Genomic DNA, 25,256 nt, shown 5'->3' on the forward strand with positions numbered 1-25,256 from the left:
TGCCCCAGATTTTTCTCCTAAATCTACTCCCGGGCAGTGACCCAGGGGCCAGTCCCTCAACCCGGCCGGGCCGGGACGACGGGGATCCTTCCCACCGGCTCCCGGGCCGCCCTATGATTTTCCTCTCGAGCTTCTTCCCAGCCTGGTCCCGGGAACCGCCCGCCACCTGGGACCGCCCATCTCCGCGCGCCCGCTCCGAAGTTGCCTGCCCTGGGAAACGCAGCCTACCGACCGCAGCTTCCCGCGCATGCTCCCTGGTCTGACCAGGGTCTTGGTGAAACCCGCCCGAGTGAGAATCCACTTCTCCAGATTTTGGAGGTGACCTGGAAGACTCCTCCAAAACACTAGCTGCGCGGAGGAGGAAGCGGCCTGGCGGTCACTGAGAGCCGACCGGAAGAGGCTGCCCACAAAACCCGGAAAACTTCTTCCCGATCCACTGCCGGCGTCCGTGCGACCGGACATGCGCAGTAACCTTCCCGGCGGCGGCGGCGGCGGCGGCGGCGGCCACGGCGTTGGCAGTGTCTCCGGAGCCGGAAGGTTCGGCTGCTTCAGGCCAGCGGCCCGACCCCTCCTGGGCCATGTCGGCCCAGGGCGACTGCGAGTTCCTGGTGCAGCGAGCCCGGGAGTTGGTGCAGCAGGACCTGTGGGCGGCCAAGGCGTGGCTGATCACGGCCCGCAGCCTCTACCCCGCCGACTTCAACATCCAGGTGAGGTCGGGCCCTGCGCGCTCCACCCTCGGGGAGGTGCGAGCCGCTTAGCGGCGCCCGGTCGCCCGGGATGGGCCGCCTCCTGCCCGCCCGCCCTGCCCTCCGTTTCCCCGCTTCTCGCTACCTCCTCCCCGCCCCGTTCTCCCGCACCTTCCACAAGCCTTCTCCCCCGCGGGGCCAGCCCCCGGAGCCCCCGCGAACCCCCAGGAGGGCGGGTCTGGTAGGAGGCGTGGCGCGTGTTGACTGCTGGGTGGCCCCGACCGCACACCCACGCCACGAGGAAGGGCTTTCGGTCGTTCATTTATCACGATGGCAGCCATTTATTTGTGCAGCGCCTTCGACTTTTAAGACATTATTCCACTAATCCCGGGAACCCGGCCCCGTGGCCCCGTGGCCCCGGGTGATGCCTGGCTCTCTCTCGGGCACACCGCCCCCCAGGCCCCCCGGCGAGGCCGGCGGAGGTGGGGACCTGACGGGCCTGATCTGTGTTGCAGTACGAGATGTACACCATCGAGCGGAATGCGGAGCGCACCGCCACCGCGGGGAGGCTGCTGTACGACATGTGAGTGGGGACCCGGGGCTTCACGTTCCCGGCGCTGGGTCTCGCCTGCGGTTTTGTTTCCGCGAAGTGGGCATTGGAGGAAGAGCGCGTTCACGTTCATCCACATCCCTGTTTAGACAGGGCTCTAGGCCTTCCGTTCATTGCTGACATGCCTTCTGCAGAGAAGTCTTTTATGCTTCTTGTTGACACTTCTGCTGTCCAAGAATTTCTTTTATTTTGGAAATAACACGTGATGCTCTGTAGCAGTGATGGGCAACCTTTTGAGCTTGGTGTGTGTCCAACTTCGCCAAAAAACTGAGCATAACTCGGGTAGTGTGTCACTTTGAGGAAAAAACATTATTTCGCGATTTTTATAGTTTAAATAACAAAAATGTATAATTGTTATATATAATTGCATTTAATAAGCCCAAAACTAAATATTTAGTGCTGACATGCGTGTCATAGGTTCGCCATCACTGCTCTATATAAAAGTTAAAACAATACTGAAGCAATACAGAATAAAAAGTGAAAGCCTCCCCCCACCCTCCTAAATTCAGCCAGAGTTAAGTTTTGTGTGTGTGTGTGTGTGTGTGTGTGTGTGTGTGTGTGTATGGTACACATACACACGATGCATATAACACGTTTGGGGGGTGGATTACAAAAGCGAGGCCATACTAATTATTCTGCAGCTTGCTCGCTTCGCCCACTGTAAAGGATCCCTTTTCCTGTTAGTAGGTGGAGATCGACTTCATTCTTCTTCATGTCTGCATAGCATTTCATAACCACTCTTTTATTGGTAGTTTCCAAATTTGATGTGCAGTGTCCATAGGCAATTTTGTACCCATATTTTGATGTTTTCTGTATAATAGATTCTACATGGATTTTCCTAGTGAACGTTTGCACATTCTAAATTTTGATACACTGTCAAAGTACTCTCCCAAAAATACTCTTACAATTTACATTTTCACCTACGGTGTATGCGTGTCCATTTTTCCATACCTTTGCCAACAATGGATATTATCAGACTTTCTATCAGATTTCATTTTTTGCCAGTGTGATAGAAAATGGTATTTTGCTATTTTTAAATAGTTGTCTCCGTTATATTTCTAATCTTCTCAAATGTTCTCTTTGGCTACTTGTGTTTTTTTCTGTGATTTGCCTTTGCTCACTTTTTCTTTGGGTACCTTTTTTTTTTTTCTAGTTGATATTTCGAAGTACTTTACACATTATGAAATATTACTTATTCACTTGCAAAAATCTCTAAAAAGTTTTGTGGGTACCCTCATTTTTTAAAATATGTTTTTATTTATTTTTTATTTTTTTTTTTTTATAGAGGAAGGGAGAGAAAGAGAGAGAAACTTCAATGTGAGAGAGAAACATCGCTTGGTTGCCTCCAGTGTGCACCCCGCCAGGGACCGAACCCACAACCTTTTTGGTGTACGGGAAGAAGCTCAACCATCTGAGCCACACTGGCCAGGGCTGATACCCTCATTTTTTAAAATTAGTTTTTATTTTTATATCTTTATTTTGGTTTGTTTTAGTACATCTACATATTCACTTGTAATAATGAAAAGTGTGTTTTTATTCAAATGTTAATGTTCTTACTTTCTTTGTTGGATATTATATAGAATCTGACATTTTAATTTAATGCATTCATTTTAAAACTAGGTTTGTGAATTTCCCAGATCAGCCGGTGGTATGGAGAGAAATCAGCATTATTACATCAGCATTAAGGAACGATTCACAGGATAAACAAACCCAATTTTTAAGAAGTAAGAATGGAGTAATTACTTAACAGTGTATAAATTACTGTTTCTGGAATACCCGGTTAAATGTAGTAATTTAGCCAAAAAATGACATCTGTAATATTGGTACCCATATGTATGTTTTATTCTTGGCAACGGAAGTCTGTACAAATGGTGTCACTTGGTCCTTGAAGCATTTGATTAGAATCCTGTAAGCTTCCTTAAAGGATGTGGATTTATCAGTTCAGGGAACTGAATATATTTTTAGCAGGTTTTACAGCAATCGAAAAGTATCTGTACATTAGGCAGATCTCCACAAAACAGGAGAGAAACTGTAATAATTTATGACCTTTCTTTAAACCTTTACTCTGTGTTGGTTGCTATAGCCAATCAAGTATTTCAAATTCTGGATAGAAAAGTAGACAGTTTAGGTCCTTTCAACTTAAACAAGTGCATGTTCTCTGTTCCAGCCAGCAACAAGCACTGTTGTGACCTTTCATATATATCATTCTTGTCTTCTGGATCCCAAGAAGGTTTTTATAGTCATTCAACAAACATCTTGTGCCCAATACTCTCTGACCCAAAAGCCTTCTAGGTTGTAGGTGAAACCCAAGAACAGTGATTCTTCACATAGTATTGACTGTTCTGTATATAAAAATGCCTTACTTACACTTTTGCTTCAGTGTTCTTTCTGAAAGGAACTTTTAAAAGCGTGATATACTATGTTCAGGTTTATTTGAAACTCTTCCTGGTCGGGTCCAGTGTGAAATGTTACTCAAGGTTACGGAACAATGCTTCAACACATTGGAACGATCAGAAATGCTGCTGCTGCTTTTGAGACGCTTCCCTGAAACAGTGGTGCAGCATGGGGTAAGATTTGATCCTCTCCTTTTCCTTAAGAGAAAATAAAATTCATCAACAAATTCATCAGTGTGCTTAGGAGCTGTAGTGGATATTGTAAAGCAGAAATTCTGAGGAACATTAGATAAGGTTGAACTTAAATATCAATAAAGCTAGAAGGATGTCACTATTACCAAACTATTCATTTCCAGTAGAAGTTGTTTTTATCAGTGTAAGAAAACAGTCACCGAGCTTTGAGTAAAGTTTTTTTTAAAATAATATTATTCCAATGTTCTCAAAAATGTGTTTGAATTTTAATGAGAGCCATAGTGTATATTCTTAACAGACATGTTTTTCACGTGCTTTTGCGCTATGAACATTGTTTTCTCTCTATTCATGCCCTTTTCTTACATCCGTAATAATTGAGTGCTATTGGCAGGCATTGGGAACTGTTAGGAATTTCCTTCTATTCTCCACAGACCCCTTGAGGTAGATAGTATCCACTTTACAGATGAGGGAACTGAATCTTAAATGTTAGTAATTTTCCGTAAGTGGGAGAGTCAGGATTCAAATCATTAATCTTCCTACTGTTTCCTAGCTTTGGGTGGTCACCAGCAGTCTGTCATTCCTCAGTTTGCAGCTACATCATTCCAGTTTCTGCCTCCATTGTCACATGGCCTGCTTCCTATGTGTCTGTGTCTTTACATGACCTTATTTATTTATTTATTTATTTTTTTTTTAAATATATTTTATTGATTTTTTACAGAGAGGAAGGGAGAGAGAGAGAGAGAGTTAGAAACATCGATCAGCTGCCTCCTGCACACCCCCCACTGGGGATGTGCCCGCAACCAAGATACATGCCCTTGACTGGAATCGAACCTGGGACCTTTCAGTCTGCAGGCTGACGCTCTATCCACTGAGCCAAACCGGTTTCGGCTACATGACCTTCTTATATAAGGTCATTGAGTTAGGTCCCACCCTAATCCAGTATGGCCTCATCTTACCTAATTGTATCTACAAAGAGCTCACATTTTTGTAAGGTAACATCTGTGTAAGGTCACATTCTGAGGTCCTGGGTGGACATGAATTTCGGACGGGACACTATTCAGCCCAGTGTAGTCCCTGATCATTGCTCTGACTTTAAACTTTCTGTGCTGGGTAATCTCTCGCATTGTCACACCCCAGCCTTGTGCATGCCAAATAGTTGCAAGGAAGATAATGCTGACATCTTGGTGATTTGATCAGCCAACTTTCTACTATGCTAGAGCATCAGTAATGGAAAGGTGGCTTAACCCTTTGCACTCGCTTGCTTTTTCTCAATTCCTTTATTCTAATGCTAACCGTGTCGAGTCACACTCGACATCCGAGTGCAAAAGGTTAAAACTCCTACAGTCTGTCCAGCCTACTGCGGGCTGTACGACTGGCTACTCCAGACAACTCTTGAAAGTGATGTTTCATCTACATAACACATCTTGAGGTAGATAGTAAAGTTAGTTTCCACATTTCTTAGAAAATCTCTACATCTCTATTATCATTCTATCGCTAGTTCCAGTGCATTCTTTAAGTTTCTTACACATTTTGCTAGCGTTTTCATATTACCATTTCAGAGGAAAATAACACAGACAAAGTGATCTGTGGTCAGGTGAATTAGGGATTCCCTTCTGAGCTGTGTTGCTGGTGTCTTTTTGTTTTCTAGTCTTTAATATGAGATATTTGTTTCTGGGGAAGCTTGAATATACAAACTATGTGGTAAGTTTAAAAATACACTATTGCCCTAGCCTATTTGGCTTAGTGGTTAGAGCGTTGGGTCTTGGACTGAGGGGTCTTGGGTTCAATTCCTGTCAAGGGTGCGTACCTCGGTTGCAGGCTCGGCCCCAGGCCACGGTTGAGGCACATGCAGGAGGCAACCAACCGATGTTTCTCACATTGATGTTTCTCTCTCTGGCTCTCCCCTTCCCTTCCACTCTCTACAAACCATTGGGGGGGAAATATCCTTGAGTGAGAATTAAAAACAAAAAATACCATTTCTTCGTGTAATTCTGACATGTTAAACTGTAACACATTTAAATGATTAAATGTATTTTGAAACAGGTTGGCCTTGGGGAGGCACTGCTAGAGGCCGAAACCATTGAAGAACAGGAATCTCCTGTTAACTGCTTTAGAAAATTGTTTGGTAAGAAAAACTGTATTTTGTATTAATTCCTTATGCTACATAGAATATGCAGGGGTAAATATCATTTCAGGGATCAGGTCATTGGTAGAAAGCAAAGGAACTTTTCATATTTCGGCATTGTAAATCCTTGTTTATTTTTTCAGTCCAGAAAGCATTTTAAACAACTTCTAAGTTTTTGTAATGTAATATTTGATATCTCCCAAAGAATATGTGTGACTGTATATTTAAGTATGCAGTGTAATAATAAACACACACCTTACCCACAATATAGAATCTGCCCGTGTCTTCTCGCGGACTTCACCCACTGGTGTGCCTCTGCACTGCAGTTTTCAAGTAAATGTGCCATAAGGGTTTGTCCCCCGTACATTAAGTGAACTCGAAAATAAATTTTGTTTTTGTCGGAACCCTACGATAGACAACTAAACCATTTTTTTCTTATTTTTCCTCATCAACAGTTTGTGATGTCCTTCCTTTAATAATTAACAACCATGATGTTCGGTTGCCTGCCAATTTATTATACAAGTACTTGAACAAAGCAGCTGAATTTTATATCAATTATGTCACCAGGTCTACTCAGATAGAGAATCAGCATCAAGGTAAGTGGGAATGTACTACAGTCTTGTTTAGACAGACTTTAGTAAAATTGCAAAGTCCGAACTCCCTCATCATTCTGATTATTCCTTCTGGATACATACCAGTTTGATAGTGTTTCTAAAAGATGGTTTCTAGAAAAGAAATATTGCAGTTAAGAGATGAGACTTTTCTGGACTCAATTTTACCCCTTAATTGCAACAGTTAACTTGTTGAACTCTGTTAATACACTGAGCTTTATACATGTACCACAGCTCAAAAGTCACTTCCTACTATACCAGTGGCCAGTGTAGGTCCTTGGGCAAGAGACACACATGAGATTCTGTGCTCTAGCTTTTTGAATAGGGAGTGAGACTTTTTTTTTTTTGCTCTATCAAGTACCATATAAACAGTTAAGTAGTAATGTTAATTGCAGGCTATTTTTTTCTTACATCTCAGGTGCGCAAGAAACATCTGATTTAATGTCACCTAGCAAACGTAGCTCTCAGAAGTACATAATAGAAGGATTGACTGAAAAATCATCCCAGATTCTGGACCCTTGGGAGAGGTTGTTTAAGATTTTGAATGTTGTTGGAATGAGATGTGAATGGCAGATGGATAAAGGAAGACGGTAAAAATTGTTCGTTTCTAGAATTACCTAACAAATCTTTGATAGCATAATCTCAGGATCCTAAGAAACAAAAACACTTTTTTTTTTTTAAAGCAACTAATATATTAATACTAGAGGCCTGATGCAGGAAATCCGTGCAAGGACTCGGTCCTCGCAGCTCTGGCTGCTTCTGCCGGCCCTCACAGCCCCGGCTTTGTCTGGAAGGGTGGCCAGAAGGTCGTCCGGCTATTCGGTCTAATGAGCATATTAGCTCTTTATTAAATAGGATATTGGTACATCTCTTTTTGGGTAAATTCTGTAACATAGTATTTATGCAAAATAAGGTAGTTTTTCATTTTATTAAAAGATTTTCAACAGAAATAGGAACTCTTAAGGTGATGTTGAGTTTGAAGTACTCCTTGATGTTCAGAGGAAAGAGAAGCTACTTGGCATGTTTGTGTCATAAAATATTGGTCTAATCGCTGCTCTAATTCAGGAGAATTTGCATCCATATGTGGACAATAAAGACTAGTTTTACGTGCCTAAAGCTGCATTTGGTAAATGTGATGGCTCTACTGGGACATTTCTTTCAACCTTTTGCTGACAAGCCCAGAGTAACTAAGCAAATGTTATCATTCTTCATCTTTCAGAAGCTATGGTGATATTTTGCACAGAATGAAGGATCTCTGCAGATACATGAACAACTTTGATAATGAAGCTCATGCAAAATATAAAAACCAAGTGGTTTATTCCACAATGTTGGTCTTCTTTAAAAATGCATTCCAGTATGTCAATAGCATACAGCCATCTCTCTTCCAAGGTTGGTTTAAGAATTTTAGAGTGTCCCAAAATACTGGCCTCGGCGGGGATGGTGAAGATAAAAATGCTTACCTTAACATTGTTCTTGGATCCAGATAATTGTGGGGTGATACCAGCACTTTTTTAAGTTATTGTTGGTTTATGTAAGTACGTCTTCATTTAAAGTTTCTATATCAAAAAATGTAGTGACAATATGAAACTAAATGCAGACATTGAATGCCTATATTTTGCAAAAGCAGATGTAGCAAAGTATTGAAGTAGATTTCACAAAGACTGCAATAGGCAAAGACTTTAAATTATACACACACACACACACACACACACACACTAGTATAGTGTTTGCTTCGGCAGCACATAGACTAAAATTGGAATGGTAAGAGAAAAAAATATATATTCATATAAATTCTGGAAAATAAAAATACGAGTATGAAATCTCCCATAATTCTTCCAGTATAACACAACTCTCATTTTTGTGTATTGCCTTGTAGTCTTTTCATATATTAGATTTGTTTGGAATTTGTAACCATCATGTACGTGTAATTTTGTAGGCTTACTTCTTTTGGTAATTTTATGATTCATGATTATGGTAAAAAAATTTGTAAAAACATAAGAACAAATACAAAAAAGGAACTTTTTTTGTAATCTGCTACTGATGGGAGAACCTCTGTTAACAATTGGTGTATTCCTGTACAGTCTTTTTCTATACGTATATACTTGTTTGTTTTCCTAATTGGGGTCACACTGAACAATTTTTTAATGACCTATATTTTTACATAAAAGTTGAGTAAACTTTCACCTGATATTAAGTGTTCTTTTCCTTGCTACATTTTTAATTGTTGGTGTTTTACCCCACCCAAAGGTCCTAATGCCCCAAGCCAAGTTCCACTGGTTCTCCTGGAAGATGTATCAAATGTGTATGGTGATATAGAAATTGATCGTAATAAACACATACATAAAAAGAGGAAACTGGCTGAAGGAAGAGAAAAACCCATGGTAATCCTTTTCAGTGATTATTAATAGATTATATGCTTATGATTTTTTTAAGAAATTAATCCTTGTAAAATATGGCTTTGGAACTAAATTGATAAAGTTATAACATGTAATTACTGTATAAATCAGTGGTTCTCAGCTAGAAGTAATTTTGACCCCTAGGGACACTTGACAATATCTGAGGACTTTGTTGTTGTTGTTAATACTTACCCAAGGATATTTTTCCATTGCTTTTTAGAGAGAGTGGAAAGGAAAGAGAGAGACAGAAACATCGGTGTGTCTGACACAGCGATTGGTTGCCTCCTGCATGCGCCCCAACCAAGGCCAGGGATCAAGCCTGCAACCAAGGCTGTGCCCTTGACCAGAATTGAATCTGGGACCCTTCAGTCTGCAGGCTGACTCACTATCCACTGAGCAAAACTGGCCAGGGCAGAGGACATTTTTTTTTTAAATATATTTTATTGATTTTTTACAGAGAGGAAGAGAGAGGGATAGAGAGTTAGAAACATCGATGAGAGAAACATCGATCAGCTGCCTCTTGCACACCCCCTACTGGGGATGTGCCCGCAACCAAGGTACATGCCCTTGACCAGAATCGAACCTGGGACCCTTGAGTCCGCAGGCCGACGCTCTATCCACTGAGTCAAACCGGTTTCGGCCAAAGGACATTTTTGATGGTCATATCATAGCTGGGTGGGGAAGGGTTGCTATTGGTATGTGATGAGTAGAGGCAGGGATAACTGCCAGAAATTCTACAATACACAGGAAAACCCCCCACAACAAAGAATTATCCATGTTCTTCACATTCTCTAAGCAGAGTTCAGACGATGAGGACTGTTCAGCAAAAGGAAGGAATCGTCACATTATCATCAATAAAGCAGAACTTGCTAACTCAATTGAAGTGTTAGAAAGCTTTAAGTTGGCCAGGGAGAGCTGGGAGTTGCTCTATTCCCTAGAATTCCTTGACAAGGGTAAGAATATGCTTGTCCTATTAGTGTTGTTTAATTTTTCTATATAAAATCATTGTGCTAAAAAAAATTTACTTGATATGTCAAGTCACTTATGGCTAAATTAAGTAAGATATTTAATCAGTTATTAATAGTCAAATAACCATTCACCTCTTAGCTTCTGCTCTGAGTGTATATTATAGTCAGGGTTGGGGTGAAGTAGAGGGAGAATTTTGTATCGTTTAAAATTTCTATTGCTGGCCTTTTTTTTTTCTGGGTTTGTTTGTTTTGTGGTTTTAATTATCCTGTCCTATTGCTCTTTATCTTCCTTAACCACATGTAACTAAGAATATAAAAGGTAATGCTGTTTTCCATCTGCATTAACTCCACTGCCTGAAAACCTCAAAATCCAAATGCTATAGAAAGCCTGTTTTCTTTGAAATATAGGCATAAAAATAGGGTGTTTCATCTGAATAATATTAAACTATTAAGTATATCAGCATTTCTTACAAATGACCAGCACTTTATTTTTGCCATCCTTTGGAGTCAAGGTTCATTACTTCCTTTTAGCCAGTGGACATTCATGCCCTGTCCTGCTCCTGTCACGTGCCTATACAGAGCCCTTGGTCATGTTTCTAAGTAAATATAGCATCATTCTGTTTCTCCTGTTGCATCTAGACTTGTGAGCATGTATGTGACTTTTCCTTTAGCTACAAATGATCTTAAAAAGGAATAAAACTCTTAGTGTTGCATAGTATTTTAACAGGGTAAACGTAAAACAAGATCTTTGGGGGGAGGAGCAAAGTAATTGAAAAGATAAGGGAGGTAATATGTGAAGAGCATTTGAAACAGTTCTTGGCACATCGCATGTGCTCAGTAAATGTTGGTGCCTAATAAGAATGTGCTTGTGTATTACTAAGTATTCTGTTCTAACTTCACTGTCTAATTGAAGTTCTAGACCATTGTTTTAGAAATCAGACTACAATTAATGTCTATTTTTTTGGTAATGTGTTTCTCTGACTGTTGTTCTCTCTTACTGGGTTATTTCGTTCTATTCTGTGTTACATATTTTTGGTAAATTTGCTTTGAATTCTCGCTCAGAATTTACAAGAATTTGTTTGGCATGGAAGACGGATACTTGGCTTTGGTTAAGAATCTTCCTCACTGATATGATCATCTATCAGGTAGAGTCATGTATATTTAAGCACCTGTGTCTGTACAGGATGACTGTTGCTAACCATCAGCATGCAAAATGTGTATGTCCCTCTGTGGACTATTAGTCCCTGCTCTGAAGATGGGTGTTCTGTCTTCAGTGACGGAGGAATTGTGGTTCACTTTCATCTCACAGTAACTCCAAAACAGCAAGGCTGCATCTTCTGTATTGCTTTTGGTATGTCCAGTCTAGTCCTTTGTAAAAATAAGATTTTTACTTTTCACTAAAAGATGGGTACTTCTCACTCCTCCTCCTCTCTACTCTGTGAAGAGTTTCTGCCTTGCTCTGCTGTTGCTGAGCTCCTTCTGCGTGGAATGGAGAGAGCAGACCATTCACTAATGGGATGGAGAGCTTTCAGCCTCTTGTGGAAATGGACAGGTTGCTGCTTTCACCCTTCATAAAAGAGAAGTGGTCTTAGTAGTAAAATGTTGATGGAGGAATGGTATATTCAAAATGTACTTTATCAAAATGTACTTTGTCATTTTATTTAGTCTTAAGATTTAAGACCAGAAAGGCCATTGCTAAGCCTCCTTATTCCTCCTTGGGGAATCAAGCAGAGGTACCTTATTTGTTATTTGCTAGTTGCTTAGTTAACTCAGGAGGTTGGTTGGTTGGTTTTTAATGGCAGTATTTTTCCCCTTCTTGCTGTTTATCTTTCTAAGGGTCAATATAAAAAGGCAATAGCCAGCCTGCATCACTTAGCAGCTCTCCAGGGATCACTTCCTCAGCCACAGCTCACGGGACAGGGCACCTTGGAGCACCAGAGGGCGCTCATCCAGCTGGCCACTTGCCACTTTGCTCTAGGGGAGTACAGAGTGAGTACTGACACCTTGCTCGGGCCCTCAGGGGCACTCAGCTATCCTGGTCTGCTCTTTCTCCTTGAGTGGCTTTTTAATTCTGTGCGTGTTTGCTTGGAAATTTGTTCTTTCTGCCTAGATTTATTACCCAATCTGCTGGGAAATCACAGTGATTGTGTTGTACTTAATTTTCCCTCTACTATAGCTTCCCTGAAATTGGGCTTCGGTGCTTTATTATTGTTCCATTTTGTTGGAAGATTATCTTTCTTCCTTTTTTTTTTTTTTTTAACTTTCTTGCCTGAAATCCCTTCAGAGTGGAATCAGGCCTGAGGTTCTGAACAGAAGGGGCCTTTACTCAGTGGGGAATGAGGACTTACATTAGCTTATCCAAACCTCAGGGTATCTCTGTGGTTGTGAGCCCCTCCTTCACAGTGTTCTTTATCTTGGACATCTTACTACCTATCACAGTAGTTTGCACAGCTTCCATACTCAATAAATGTTTGAATTCAGTTCATACTGTATGTCCTGTTTTGTTAATTTTTCTATCCGGTGAGTTAGTAAATGTTTTAAAGACAGGGACATACTTCTTTTGCGTTGCCACTATGCTATTTAATACATTGGTAGTTTGATTAAGTAGTAAGTTTTGTTTTGTTGGTGTTTTTTTTTAACAACAGAGAACGAGTTATTGTTCCCTCAGAGGTCTAGTACATAGATTTCACCTTACTGTTACTTTCTCTGTGTGTTGAGCAAACAGTGATGGCCACTTGAAGGATCTGGAGGCATTGCCACAGACGCTGTGTGCACGTGTTGCCCAGTTGTACACAGATAGTCAGTGTGGTGTCGGTTTGCTTTCAGTTTCAGAAACTCCGCATTAGCTCCTTCTCCTTGTCTTCCCAGATGACATGTGAAAAAGTCCTGGATTTGATGTGCTACATGGTGCTCCCCATTCAAGATGGAGGCAAATCACAGGAAGAACCTTCAAAAGTAAAGCCCAAATTTAGAAAAGGTACAGTGACAAGTTTTACTTTTATTTTGTAAAAATAGCTTTAGGACCCAAGGCTGGGAAATTTTTTATAATTCCTTATAAGATAGTACTGTGTGATCTGCAGGGCTTGACAAAGTGTATAAAAAGGTAATCCCTTTTTCTTGGCTCTGATTTCCTAAGTCGCTGTAAGTCTGCCTTTCTTCCAGAGTTCTCTTCATTTCTTAAGTTTGTTATCTCTTCAATTCTGAACTCCTTTTCCTTCCTTTACCAATTCTAGGAAAACGTGTAGATCGTACATATCCCTCTTGAGCTCTTTTGAGCTGCACTTCAAGTTGCATGTTGCTTAAAAACTACATAAATTTAGCTGTAATGCTTATATAAGAAAGATTCACTGATCTAAATTTCTACCTTAAAAGTCAGAAAAAGTTGAACACATTAATCCCAAAGAAAGCTGAAGGCAGGAAATAATAACAATATGAGCAGAAGTCAATGAAATAGAGAAAATTAGTAAAGCTAACAGTTGGTTTTCTGAAAAGAGCTAATAAAATTGATAAACCCTAACAAGGCTGATCCAGAAGAAAGTGAAACTGCCTACCAGTATCAGGAATGAAAGGGGGAATGTCACTACAGAGCCTCCTGAAGTCAAGGACATTAAGGGAGTAAGTTATGAACAACATTATGCCAATAAATTCAGCAATTTAGATGAAATGGAAAAATTCCTTGAAAAACACAACTTACCCAAATGGACACAAAATGAATTAGAAAATCTGAATGTTCCTATATCTATCAAAGAAATTAAGTTTGTTATCAGAAGTCTCCCACAAAGAAAACTCCAGGTCCAGATGGCTTCACTGGTGAATTCTACTAAGCATTTAGGAAGAAATAATACCAATCCTACCTGCACTCTTTGAGGAATAGAGGAAGAGGGAATACTTTTCAGTTCAGTTTTTAAGACCAACATAACTCTGATAGCAAAACCAAATAAGAGCCTTACAAGAAAACATTAAAGTCCAGTGCTCTTCCTGAACCTAGATGCCAAAATCCTTAACTAAATAGTAGCAAGACAAATATATAAGAAAGGTAATACAAGTGACCGAATATACAGGGAATGCAAGTCATTTAACATTAAAAAATCAATAACTAATTCACCACATTAGCAGATGAAAAGAGGAAAATCATGATTGTCTTAATAGGTAGAATTTAATTATGTTTACATTTATTATTCCTGATTTTAAAAATCTTAGCAAATTGAAAATAGAAGGAAACTTCCTTGCATCATACTTAACTATGAAATATTGAATGCTCCCCAAGATCAGCAGCAATAGAAGGATGTCTGCTCTCACCACTTCATTCAAAATAGTCTCGCTAATATAATAGGCAAAAAGAAGAGATAAAGGCATAAAGGTTGAAAAATACCGCCATTATTTACAGCTACATATTTGGCTACATAGAAAAGCCTAAGAAATCTCCAAATAGAACACCATCAAAAAACATAGAATACATAGGGATAAATTTAATGAAAGAAATGTTAAAATCTTGTTCGTGGCCCTGGCCAATAATGGATCAGTTCATTGGAGTGTCATCCTGTACACTGAAAGGTGATGGGTTTGATTTCGTTCAGGGCACATACCCAGGTTACAGGTTCAATTCCCCTTTCGGGGTGCATCCAAGAGGCAACCAGTTGGTGTTTCTCTGTGTCTATCTGTCTCTCCTTCTCCCTCTCCCTCTCCCTTCCTTCTTTCCCTTTTCCAAGATCCATTTTTAAAAAAATCATGTTTGTAGATAGAAGACTCAGTATGGTTAAGGTACCAATTCTCCCCAATATATCTATAGATTCAGCAAGTTTAGGAAAGAAGATTGATAAATGAAATTCAGAGACCATTCAAAAACCAATTTCACCTCCACTAAACATAATTGTGGTTTAACTATTTATGAAATCATGTGACTGTTGTTCATCCTTTTTTTTTAGGAAAGCATCTTAAACATTTGCTTTTCAAAGCTGTTTTCTTTGATAATAACAAGCATATTGTGGACTTTTGTTAGGTTCGGACCTGAAGCTTCTGCCTTGTACCAGCAAGGCTATCATGCCGTACTGCCTGCATTTAATGCTAGCTTGTTTTAAGGTAAGCTTGAAGTTGTGGGACAGTTCATTTTGTGTGAAAGAAATTTAATTTGGAATATTGTTCAGATGATTCAGAATAACTTGACTTCAGAACTTTGAGAACAAATGTTAGTTTAGTCCTTTGCAAATGCAGGTGGTGTGGTGAGGAAAGTGCGTGGCTGGGAGTGAACAGACCGTTATTAAATACAGACCGCACTGGGCGAAGATGAGTAGGAAGTGATCCCCATCCTTGAGAAGTTTGCAAATAATAGTGGGACAAATATGCAAATAACCTTGCTTGTAGCAGTGTTCAGTAAATATTTATGAATTACTATACAATTCAGAATATATTAGTTACAGAAGAAGGGGTTGTCAATGTTGGGTTCATAGAGGGATAGTGAGTAACATCATAAAGATACAGTGGGTGGAAGCGTTTCAGGCATAAGGATGAACACCAGCAAAGGCCCCGCAGAGCTGGGGAAGGTTAAGGACTTGACCTAACGCCAGGCCCTCAGCTGCAGGCGCTGTGGAGCCTGAGAGTAGACAGGTTTTATGAGCAAGAGGACGATAGTACTGGGTGTCCCTTTAGAGTAGTTATTCCAAACTTAACTCATCATCAGAATCACTTGGGGGGATAGAAAAGTGTGATTTTAGGCATGGCTGCTCACTTGGATCAAAAAGTCCTTTGCCAGTTTCTCCAGTTCTCACTGCTGTTTACTTCCTTTTTGCTCACTACCTTTCTCTCTCCCCGAGTCCATGTTTTCCATCCCTTCTCTCCTAGAGGGTTTCTTGCCCACCCTCCTCTCTCAACTGTCTCCTTAAAAGAAATCCCCCAATTCTTCTCTCTGTTATATAGACCACTCTGCTTTCTCTAGCTCTTATTCCCAAATTCAAAGCTTCGGGCCCACGGTGTGTGCCCAGGTTCCATCACGATATCATGTAAACCCTGCCAGCCCCATTCGCACAGTGCGGGCTGAGGCTTCTCTGTCAGGATTCCCTCCTCGGTAGGCAGTTGTGTGCTGCTTGCAAGGCCGGTTTGTTTTCTACCCCTTCTTACGCTAATGACCTCGATTGTGCATTTTCAAATAATAGCATTTTTTTAAGGAAGTGATATTTGGTGTATTTTGGATTGCCCCATGATTTCCTTTTCCTTCTGTGTCTGCATAAACCCTTGTCTTGCAGCTTAGAGCTTTCACGGACAGCAGGGATGACATGGCTCTGGGGCATGTGATCGTATTGCTTCAGCAGGAGTGGCCGCGTGGAGAGAATCTTTTCTTGAAAGCTGTCAATAAGATTTGCCAACAAGGAAATTTCCAATATGAGAATTTTTTCAATTATGTTACAAGTATCCTTTTTCTTGTTTAAGCATAAGAAATTCTGATTTTTATTTTATTTTATTTTTTTAATGAATGCATGTTCCAAAAACAAATGGCCCATTCTGGGTAGAAATAATGGTTTTCACTATTTGGGGGGAAAAGAGAAGGTTTGGTGATCCAAAGTGGGACAATTGCCATTGGTCTTGTGAAAGTCATAAAAAATAAAAGGTTTCAAAGAGGTCATGTAAGGAATCAGGAACATCAACAATCCTGTTCCATTGTCTATTTCCAGGGATTTCTGGGGAGGTGCCCAAGATGCCTCAAGTAATAGACTACCTGTTCCTAACAGGCCCGGAGTTGCTGGTATGGCCATAGGGTATATAATAGCTCACAGGCCTTCATCTTTCAGAAGAGAGCCTCCTGGGCATCAGCCATCCCTTGGGATCAGTTGTTGGAGTTCTACTCACCGCTACTGAGGGCTCAGCAAATGTGCAGCCCAACAGTCGCTTTCAGTGATAAGAAGTGTTGTATTCAGACTGTCTGTTAGGGAAAGACCACATTTGAATGGAAGGTTATGCATCAGTTTGGTGTTTCTACTTTATCGCTTATCTCAATACATTATTTTTGAGTTGCGAGAAATCTAATATCCTTGTCCAAGTGCCTAGAGCAATAGTTCTTACCTTTTTTGGGCGTACAATGCCTCTCATTTCTTATTAAGAAAACAAAAGATTTTGCTCTTATGATCATATAGAATTTTATATTGCCATCTCTGTGAAAAACATATTTACCTTTGTGAGGTAGTTTGGTTGGTGTGAGAGTCATTAGCTTTGGAATCAGTGGGACCTGGGTTCCAGTACTGACTCTCCAGCTGTCATGGGGTGTTAGTTCCTCAATTGCTACAAGGCGGTTTCCTCCTCCGAGAGACCAGGGCACCTTGTTCTCACACGTGGTTAACCTGAATCTGACCTGCAGATATTGACATGCTGGAGGAATTTGCCTACCTAAGAACTCAGGAAGGTGGGAAAATCCATCTGGAATTACTGCCCAATCAAGGAATGCTGATCAAGTAAGCAGACTGTCTTTTGCTCTCCCCTGCTAAGTGCTCACCTTTTGTGTGCTTATAGGAAATATTTGTAAATTTCTATACCTTTTAAAAATTTAATACGAAGGAATCCAAACCTAGTCTCTGTTTTTGAGAGCAGATTTGATTCTGGTGCCTTTTGCTTGGCGTTTCCTTAATGACATTTCTGACCAACCATTATTTAAACTAGGATGTTTTTGTCACTTCTGAAACTATTTCACTAAACAAAAGTCTCATTTGTGATATCTTTTCCTTTCTAAAATTTACAGACTAAGTCAGTAAATGTCTGATTAAACAGAGTGCTTTTAATGAAAAAAAGCCAGGCTTAATTGGAATACCAGATTAGGACAAGTCATCAGGAAAACTATAGACTTTAGTTATAAACTGTACTTGAATTTCACTGTTGAACTGAGACCCACTAAGCAGTCCTCACTGCTTTATAGCACAAAGAAATGTAGCCCAGGCCAGAGCCTCCAGGAGCACACCTGTCCCAAGAAATGAAGGTGGGTGCTGGGTCTCAGGCATGCCCTCCCACACCTAGAGGAAGTTAGTGACCATTTATGATTTTTAAATAGCTCATAAATCTTGCTTCTCTCCTTCAATCCTCATCATAGTTTGGATGATATATGCTCTGTGCTGTAAATGCCACACATAGTGTGATTTTCATACTTCCTCCTTTGTGTCCTGCATAGTCAGCGTTAGAGTCACTGCAGGAGACTGACCCAGAGGGAGAAGGCAATGCTGCTAAGGCTGAAAATGTCTTCCTTTCTCCCTCACTTGTGGCCTGAGCGAGTATTCAGTTGTTGACGGAGAAATATCCACAGCTTGTTCTATCTCTGTAGTCTTAGAAATGTTAAGAGGAGGAGGTAAGAGAAGTTCATTCTGGATTTCTGTGACCGCAGTAATTTGTGCATAGCAGACACATGCTGTCAATAGTAGGGTCTTGTAGAATCCAGTCTAAAGAAAGGGAAGACTCAGTGGGGTTCTTGTCCTTCATCTTAAAAATGTTATTAATATTCTAAACATTTAAAACAAAAGAATAAATGCTCTTTTAAAAGAAAATGAGACATTTATACATTCGGTTGCTTCAGCAAGATGGACTGGGCATGCTCATCTTCCCATCTCCGTTCACTTTCCAAAGACTGAACACGAACTGGGAAAAGAATTGCATGGGTCAAAATATTCTTAACAGTGTTTGAGAATGAAGATTCCTTTTGACATGGGAGCCTTCATAACCCCTTTATGTTGTGATTTTGTGATTTCTTTTCTAGGTTTGAGGCTGGGTATACAAACATAGCTTTTTCGTTAATTCCCATTAACATTCATCATACAAATTATCATAATATATAGACAGCCTTCGTAGAACCAGCTCCATTTACTTAGGAGTAAACCTACAGAAGATTCTCAGTTTGCTTCAGGGGTGGGGAACCTTTTTTCTGCCCAGGGCCATTTGGATATTTATAACATCATTCGCAGGCCATACAAAATTATCAACTTAAAAATTAGCCTGCTGTATTTGGTCACTCAATTAACGCACCCCTAATGCCTTGGAAGGGCCAGAGCAAATGAGTTCGAAGGCCTTATATGGGCCGGACATGCCCCACCCCTGGTTTAGATACTGCTTAACTGTTTGTGGAAGTGGGAAAGAATAGATTGCCAGAAAATCACCAGTTGAATCTCAGAGTTTATTATACTGAATCTTTTTTAGCCAGTTTTTACTGAGCTAAACAGTGACGGGTACATGCAGACAACCCCTGAGATAAGGGGCTTAGACACCCACATAATATGGCAAAGGGTTGTTTAGGATAAGGCAGGGATACACAGCATGCATTTCTAGGCTTTTGGGAGGTAACTCCATGCTCCCTACCGTGGTCAGCATAACCCTTAATTGCTAGACCACTAAACTTCGCAGGAAACCGGTCTGAAAGCAGGAATAAGGATTGTTACTTAGTGAGCTGACCTTGTAGGAATTTGCCCAGTCGTCACTAAGTGAGTCTCAAAGTCCATTTGAAGCTGCATTTCCAATTACTTAGGCCTAACCTACAGCGGGAGAAGCACGCGGCATAAGCCAGAGCATTCTTGCCAATTGAGGTACGGTGAAATCTTGAGTAAAACTATATTCCTTTTCCCTTTGGGTTGCAAACAAATTCTCTGAAGCCATTGCAGACCTTGTGGGTGGCCCCTGCGCCTGAGTGGCAGAGATGTTGTGAGCAGTGTACAGCCCCTCCCCTTGGGTAAGGTTGTGAGTCCGTCCTAGTTGTGGCATCTCGGATGCAAGCAGGTACAGTACGAACACCGGGCACCTGGGGCCTGCCCCACAGGAGGGATACGCTCTTTATTTGTTACATAGACATTTTGCTCTTATGTATTTAAAGTAGAGAAAAATTTCTGTGCTGATATTTGCAGTCTCTTAGTTGCATTAGACTGGATGAAATAGGAAACGGTGTCCTATGTATGCTTTGAATAGGATGGATAATAATCTATGAGGGGATCACCCAGCTAATGTACTAAATCTTTGTTGTTACAGAATTCTGCAAAGCCATGGGTCCCAGGCTCTTTCCCTTCCCACCCCCATTTTTCCTTTTCTCGGTACTTTTTTGAAATTCAAACTAATCTTTCTTCATCAAAAACATTGCCAGCCCCTCTGATCCTCTTGGAAGGGCCTCTTCAATTTGGGGCTTCGATCCCGTCAAGGATGGTTACAAAAAGTCACCAGGTTTATTTCTAGGACTGGCGTGAGCATGAGAAGAGTGGAGAGTGAAGGAGGCTGGATTTGAAAACACGTCTTCTCAAATGTTCACCCCTCTCCCCACTGCCATTCAATTGCATCTCATCGTCCTCTTCCTCGGTGGTTGCTTTTTATGCCAAATCTCAAGTGGGCTGAGCGCGGGGACCAGGAACCAAGATGCCTCGGGACGCGCCCCAGCAGCGGGTGCAGTGAGAGCTGCGGTCAGGGGCCTTGGTGGTTAAAGGGTTTCTGTATAGTCTGCTTCCCGTCCTGTGCATTTTCTCTGGAGTGTTGTTTTTGCAGTGCAGGGTGAGTCGGTGTGGGTGTTTGAATGCTGCCGTTTGCTGTTTTTTAAAGGCCTACTAGCCCTCCCATGGGGTTACTGCAGCAGGAATTCTTACCTGTGCTTCAGCCCAGCATACAGACTGCTGACAGGTACCAAGTGGAAAAACACCTGCTCATATAGTGTGCTGTTTTGTCACCATGTTTTACTGCCCATGGTCTTCAGCTCTTTGTTCCTCAGTGCTCTTTTCCATGCTGTCTTTATTTTTTAATTTGTTCTGCATTCCTTGGCAAACCATCTGGCTGTAATATTGTAACATTTCTTATTTTTTTGCCATAAGTTGCCAGTGTTTTTGTGTTCGGTTTAAAAATCATTATGGAACTGGAAAAACATGGAAGTTACATAAAACTGTGTCAGATTGAATGCACATTAGGCACTGAACTCTTCTTTTGAGAAAATGTAAGGCATTCCGTTATAAACATTGGAGGATGCTAAAGCTTATTTTAAGTAAATGTTTACTCTTAAGTTTTTATACCAGTGACCAGTGTTAAGATTTCCGTCTCAACAGGCATTAGCACAGTATTGGCCTGTCGCCGACACTGGTTTTTCAGACCTTGTCTTTCTGAATTGAAAATACTGGGTAGGCTAGAATGTCACGGTTATTAGCTGATTTATCCTGTCATTAAACCACAAAGCTAATACTCTTCATCTAAATTTACCAGAGGGACACATGACTGAGTTGTGCTGCTCTGTATATATGTGAAACTACCTTTGAGCCATGATCAGCAGGATATAGCTTATTATATTTTTACTAGTATTAAGAAGAGAGTTTGCTTTGCACCACCAATGCCCTTGATTGTTTGCAAATACCAGTAACTTTTTTTTTTTTAATATATTTTATTGATTTTTTACAGAGAGGAAGGGAGAGGGACAGAGAGCTAGAAACATCGATGAGAGAGAAACATCGATCAGCTGCCTCCTGCACAACCCCCACCGGGGATGTGCCCGCAACCAAGGTACATGCCCTTGACCGGAATCGAACCCAGGACCTTTCAGTCCGCAGGCCGACGCTCTATCCACTGAGCCAAACCGGTCTCGGCTTCCAGTAACTTTTGATTGGTCAGAGAGTCGGCTCCAACTTGGGGTTGTAGGCTGGCTCCCAGAAATGCAGCATCTCAGGACAGCCTAAGGTCTGTGTCTGTTCCCAGTGGGACGCGTGGCCTCGGCCTCACTGACACTGTGTCCTAATTGCCAAGTGAACCAGCCAGACGTGACTGGAAAAGTCCACAAGAACCGCGTGTGTTCTCCGTGGCACCGCTGTTCACCGCGCAGTCCCCAGCATTGCAGCGGGCCCAGGAGTGTCACTACTGGCCTGACAAGGCTGGGTGTCCGTTCTTCCTTCCATTGCAACTTTATGACTTTGTGGTACTTATTTTACATGCTAGTACAAGTTTACAAAACAAACATTTTAGAGTGGTTTCAATAGTGTTATTTTTGACCAACACATAAATATCTAATTTATTATATATGCTGCTGAAGCGAGCACATAAAAGTCTAATTTTAATCCCTGTTACTGTGTCTGAGAGAAGTGAGGCAGTAGGGGGTGGGGAATGGAGGTGGCTTCTGTTTGTCTAAACCCACCAAATTACTGCACTGGTGTTACAACTCCTTTCCTTGTCATTGAACCCATTGAGTTTTGCTAGATTTTTCTTTCCTTCTTCACGTTGGTGTCTTTTCTGGGATTTCCTGTGTGGTTTCCCTCTCTAAAGCAGCGGTCCCCAACCTTTGGGACCTTACGGACCACCGCTTGGTGACTGCTGCTCCAAAGGTTCCCTTAAGCCAACGGTCGCCAACCCTTTGGACCTCGCAGACCACGGGTTGGCGCCCGCTGCTCTGGAGCACCCCCTGGAGAATGTAGTTGGAGATCTTTACTTGCGCTCCCACGGGCCCTTCACCAAGCTGCAGGTCTGTGCACATGGACTGGATCCGGCTTCAGGTGGCTTTTCTGGCCTTTGACTAGTGCTCAGGGACTGTGCTGCTCCCTCCCCGCCTGCGCCAGACTCTCTCTTGTCTGGGAGCCAGCAGACCTGACCTGCTGGGCTCAGCACTGAGCGGAGCCGTCCTGTTCTGGCAGCAGGGGACAGAGACGTGCTTGTGACCGGCGGCTGTGCACAGTCCCTGAGCCCTTCACGGAGCCCCGCCCACGGGGCAGGTGCCTAAGCTGTTCGGTGGCACTCACTTTGGTTTCCCTCCTCCCTGCTGCTGCCTCTGCAGTGTGGACTGGACCCACTCAGCCCACAGTAACTGAATTGTGCACACATCAGCGTAGGGATGCATAATGCCAAGCTACAGGAGTTCAAAAGCGAAGCAGGTGGCATTTTACCGAACATTTAGATCTTTAAAATCTTCTTTTCTTGAATGGGAAAGGTGTCTCTTTGAGAAGGAATGGGCAAAGGGGGCGGTTTGGTTAGGGCTTTTCTTTCTTTTTAAAATGTCTTACTTATACTTAGATCTGAGGTAGGCTTTACTCCTACCCCAGAGGCCCTGCCCTGGAGAACCGGCGCTCAGCACAGTGTCCCTCTGTTTCCCTGTCGCTGCCCTCAGGCACCACACGGTCACTCGGGGCATCACCAAGGGCGTGAAGGAGGACTTCCGCCTGGCCATGGAGCGCCAGGTGTCCCGCTGTGGAGAGAACTTGATGGTGGTGCTGCACAGGTTCTGCATCAACGAGAAGATCTTGCTTCTGCAGACTCTGGCCTGACGGGAGCCCTTTCCGCCAGAGACGCAGACATTTGGGGGAGACGTGAAGCCTTGATAAATGTCGCTTTACACCTCTTAAGACGAAGAAATCCATCTAGGTTCTAACTCCTTGGTTACTTAAAAATAGTTCCGAAAGCCTGAGAAGGTACTTCTATTTTTTAAAAGTCTTTTTTTTTGTAATTTTTGTAAAACAAAAAAATCTGTTTTGTAAATAAAAAAATCATCCCCAATTTGGAGGTTTTAGGAATTTGTGGTGTACTTTACTTTAAAACATTATTCCTTCACCCAGCCACAGTGGCTCAGTGGTTGAGTGCCGACCTATGAACCAGGAGTTCATAGTTCGATTCATGGTCAGGGCACATGCCCGGATTGCAGGCTCTGTCCCCGTGGCGGCAGGGGCGTGCAGGAGGCGGCCGACCAATGATTCTCTCTCATCGACGTTTTTATCTTACCTCTCTCTTCCTCTCTGAAAAAACATACATCATTCCTTCTATGATCTCAAGATTTTATTTTCCACATTTAGGCCGTGGTTAAAAATTCATATCAACACATCTAGACTTTTTCATTCTGGAAATTTTATTAATACCAAAAACCTGTATGCCAAAGTGAACCTGTGAATTCCACTCAAGGAGCCATGGGATTGGGGGCAGGGGTGGAGTTGGGGGTGGAGTGTCTGCCAAACTGCCCAGGAAAGGGAATGGTGGAGGGGGCGCCTCCTCCCCACTCAGGCCACAGGCTGGCCGGGCCTGCCCTGCCCGGGCCGCTGGTGTCTGCCCAGGCACTTGGCCAACTGGCTTCCAACCCTGGCTCTGCGGCCCTGCACTTGCCATCTACCAGGGACAAGTTCATTTCTCTGCCTCAAGCTTGTTGGAGAAACTCAGTGACACTTCCCGCACAGGTGGTTGTAAACACGAAGTGTGACTTCATGTGAAATGCTTAGAAGAGGGCCTTACACATTGTAATTGTTCAGCCAGTGTTAGCTTATCAGGTTTACTTTTTTCTTTTGATCTTCCAGAAATATATCAGTAAACAGCAAACAAACATTTGTTTCTAGAGGAAGAAATTATTCAGTTACTTTGCATTAAAAATTTTAGAAATCTTTTCTAAATGAGGCCCTTTTTATAGCTATATTAAAATCAATAAAAGGGGTTTTTTAATCTCAGAAATTGTTTCCTCTAGCTCATTTTAAAGTGTTTGTCACCTTAATATGAGTTGATAAATATATAAACCATCCTGTTGATTTTATCATGGAGTGTGTCCCCCAATAACTTTCAAGTTAAACACTCTTACCGCCCTAGCTGGTATGGCTCAGTGGATAAGAGTGTTGGCCTGTGAACTGAAGGGTCCCGGTTTGATTCTGGTCAAGGGCACATGCCTGGGTTGCAGGCTCAATCCCCAGCAGGGGGTGTGCAGGAGGCAGCCAGCCAATCAATGATTCTCTCTCATCATTGATGATTCTATCTCCCTCTCCCTTCCTCTCCGAAATCAATAAAAATATTTTTAAAATTAAAAAAAAAACACACTTTCTTATCTTTTGGTTTTATAACACCTTCCTCACATTGGCGTTTGGAGGCAGCATGCAGCAAAACAAGGCATTCCAATACCCAAATGGTTTGGCACCAGGTAACAGTCCTCTTCATTTATTTAGTGGTGCCACTCCTGTGTGCCAGACTGCAGGAGAGGTGGAAGGTGTGGCCACAGATAGGATAAAGATGGAAGAACAATCAGCTAGCCATGCAAGTTGGGAAAGTCAGGAAAAAAATTGGTTTCTGTAGAGCAAGTCCTAGTAGTCAGGGAAGAATGCCACCAGAACCCAGAATGGTAGCAGGCACTGCGGGAGCCCTGTGCTCGCGCTGCAGGGAGCAAGGCCGGCTCCTTACAGCCAGCGTTTGGATGGAATTCTGCAAAGGAAAACCAGCGTGATGATGGCATCTCATCTTACTGTTCTGACATGCACGATTAGATAAGGGGTTTATCAAGTCTGAGGCAGTTAATGACATAATACAAGTACCTAGCAGTTCTATCAACTTTGAATTTGGAAATGCATGTA

At 42.0% G+C, this 25,256-nt stretch overlaps 1 protein-coding gene across 9 annotated transcripts; it reads left to right on the plus strand.

Moving 5' to 3' along the window:
* The first annotated feature begins 485 nt into the window (after positions 1–485).
* INTS10 (integrator complex subunit 10) lies at positions 486–23,443 on the plus strand. Of its 9 annotated transcripts, none has more exons than XM_028148732.2 (18): positions 486–707; positions 1,202–1,269; positions 2,917–3,020; positions 3,724–3,863; positions 5,925–6,006; positions 6,462–6,602; positions 7,036–7,207; positions 7,837–8,006; positions 8,865–8,998; positions 9,810–9,966; positions 11,044–11,126; positions 11,818–11,970; positions 12,850–12,958; positions 14,981–15,060; positions 16,221–16,383; positions 17,327–17,420; positions 20,521–20,598; positions 23,051–23,286. In XM_028148732.2, exons 1-18 carry the CDS (start codon positions 579–581, stop codon positions 23,205–23,207), a joined length of 2,214 nt encoding a protein of 737 aa, XP_028004533.1. In that variant the 5' UTR covers positions 486–578; the 3' UTR covers positions 23,208–23,286. The 9 variants fall into 9 exon arrangements, with proteins under 9 accessions (XP_028004533.1, XP_028004534.1, XP_028004535.1 ...); XM_028148733.2 differs by having other exon boundaries at positions 9,813–9,966; XM_028148736.2 differs by having other exon boundaries at positions 643–707; positions 2,934–3,020.
* The last annotated feature ends 1,813 nt before the right edge of the window (positions 23,444–25,256 follow it).

The sequence above is a fragment of the Eptesicus fuscus genome, chromosome 8 (assembly GCF_027574615.1).
Source record: "Eptesicus fuscus isolate TK198812 chromosome 8, DD_ASM_mEF_20220401, whole genome shotgun sequence".
Taxonomy (NCBI): domain Eukaryota; kingdom Metazoa; phylum Chordata; class Mammalia; order Chiroptera; family Vespertilionidae; genus Eptesicus; species Eptesicus fuscus.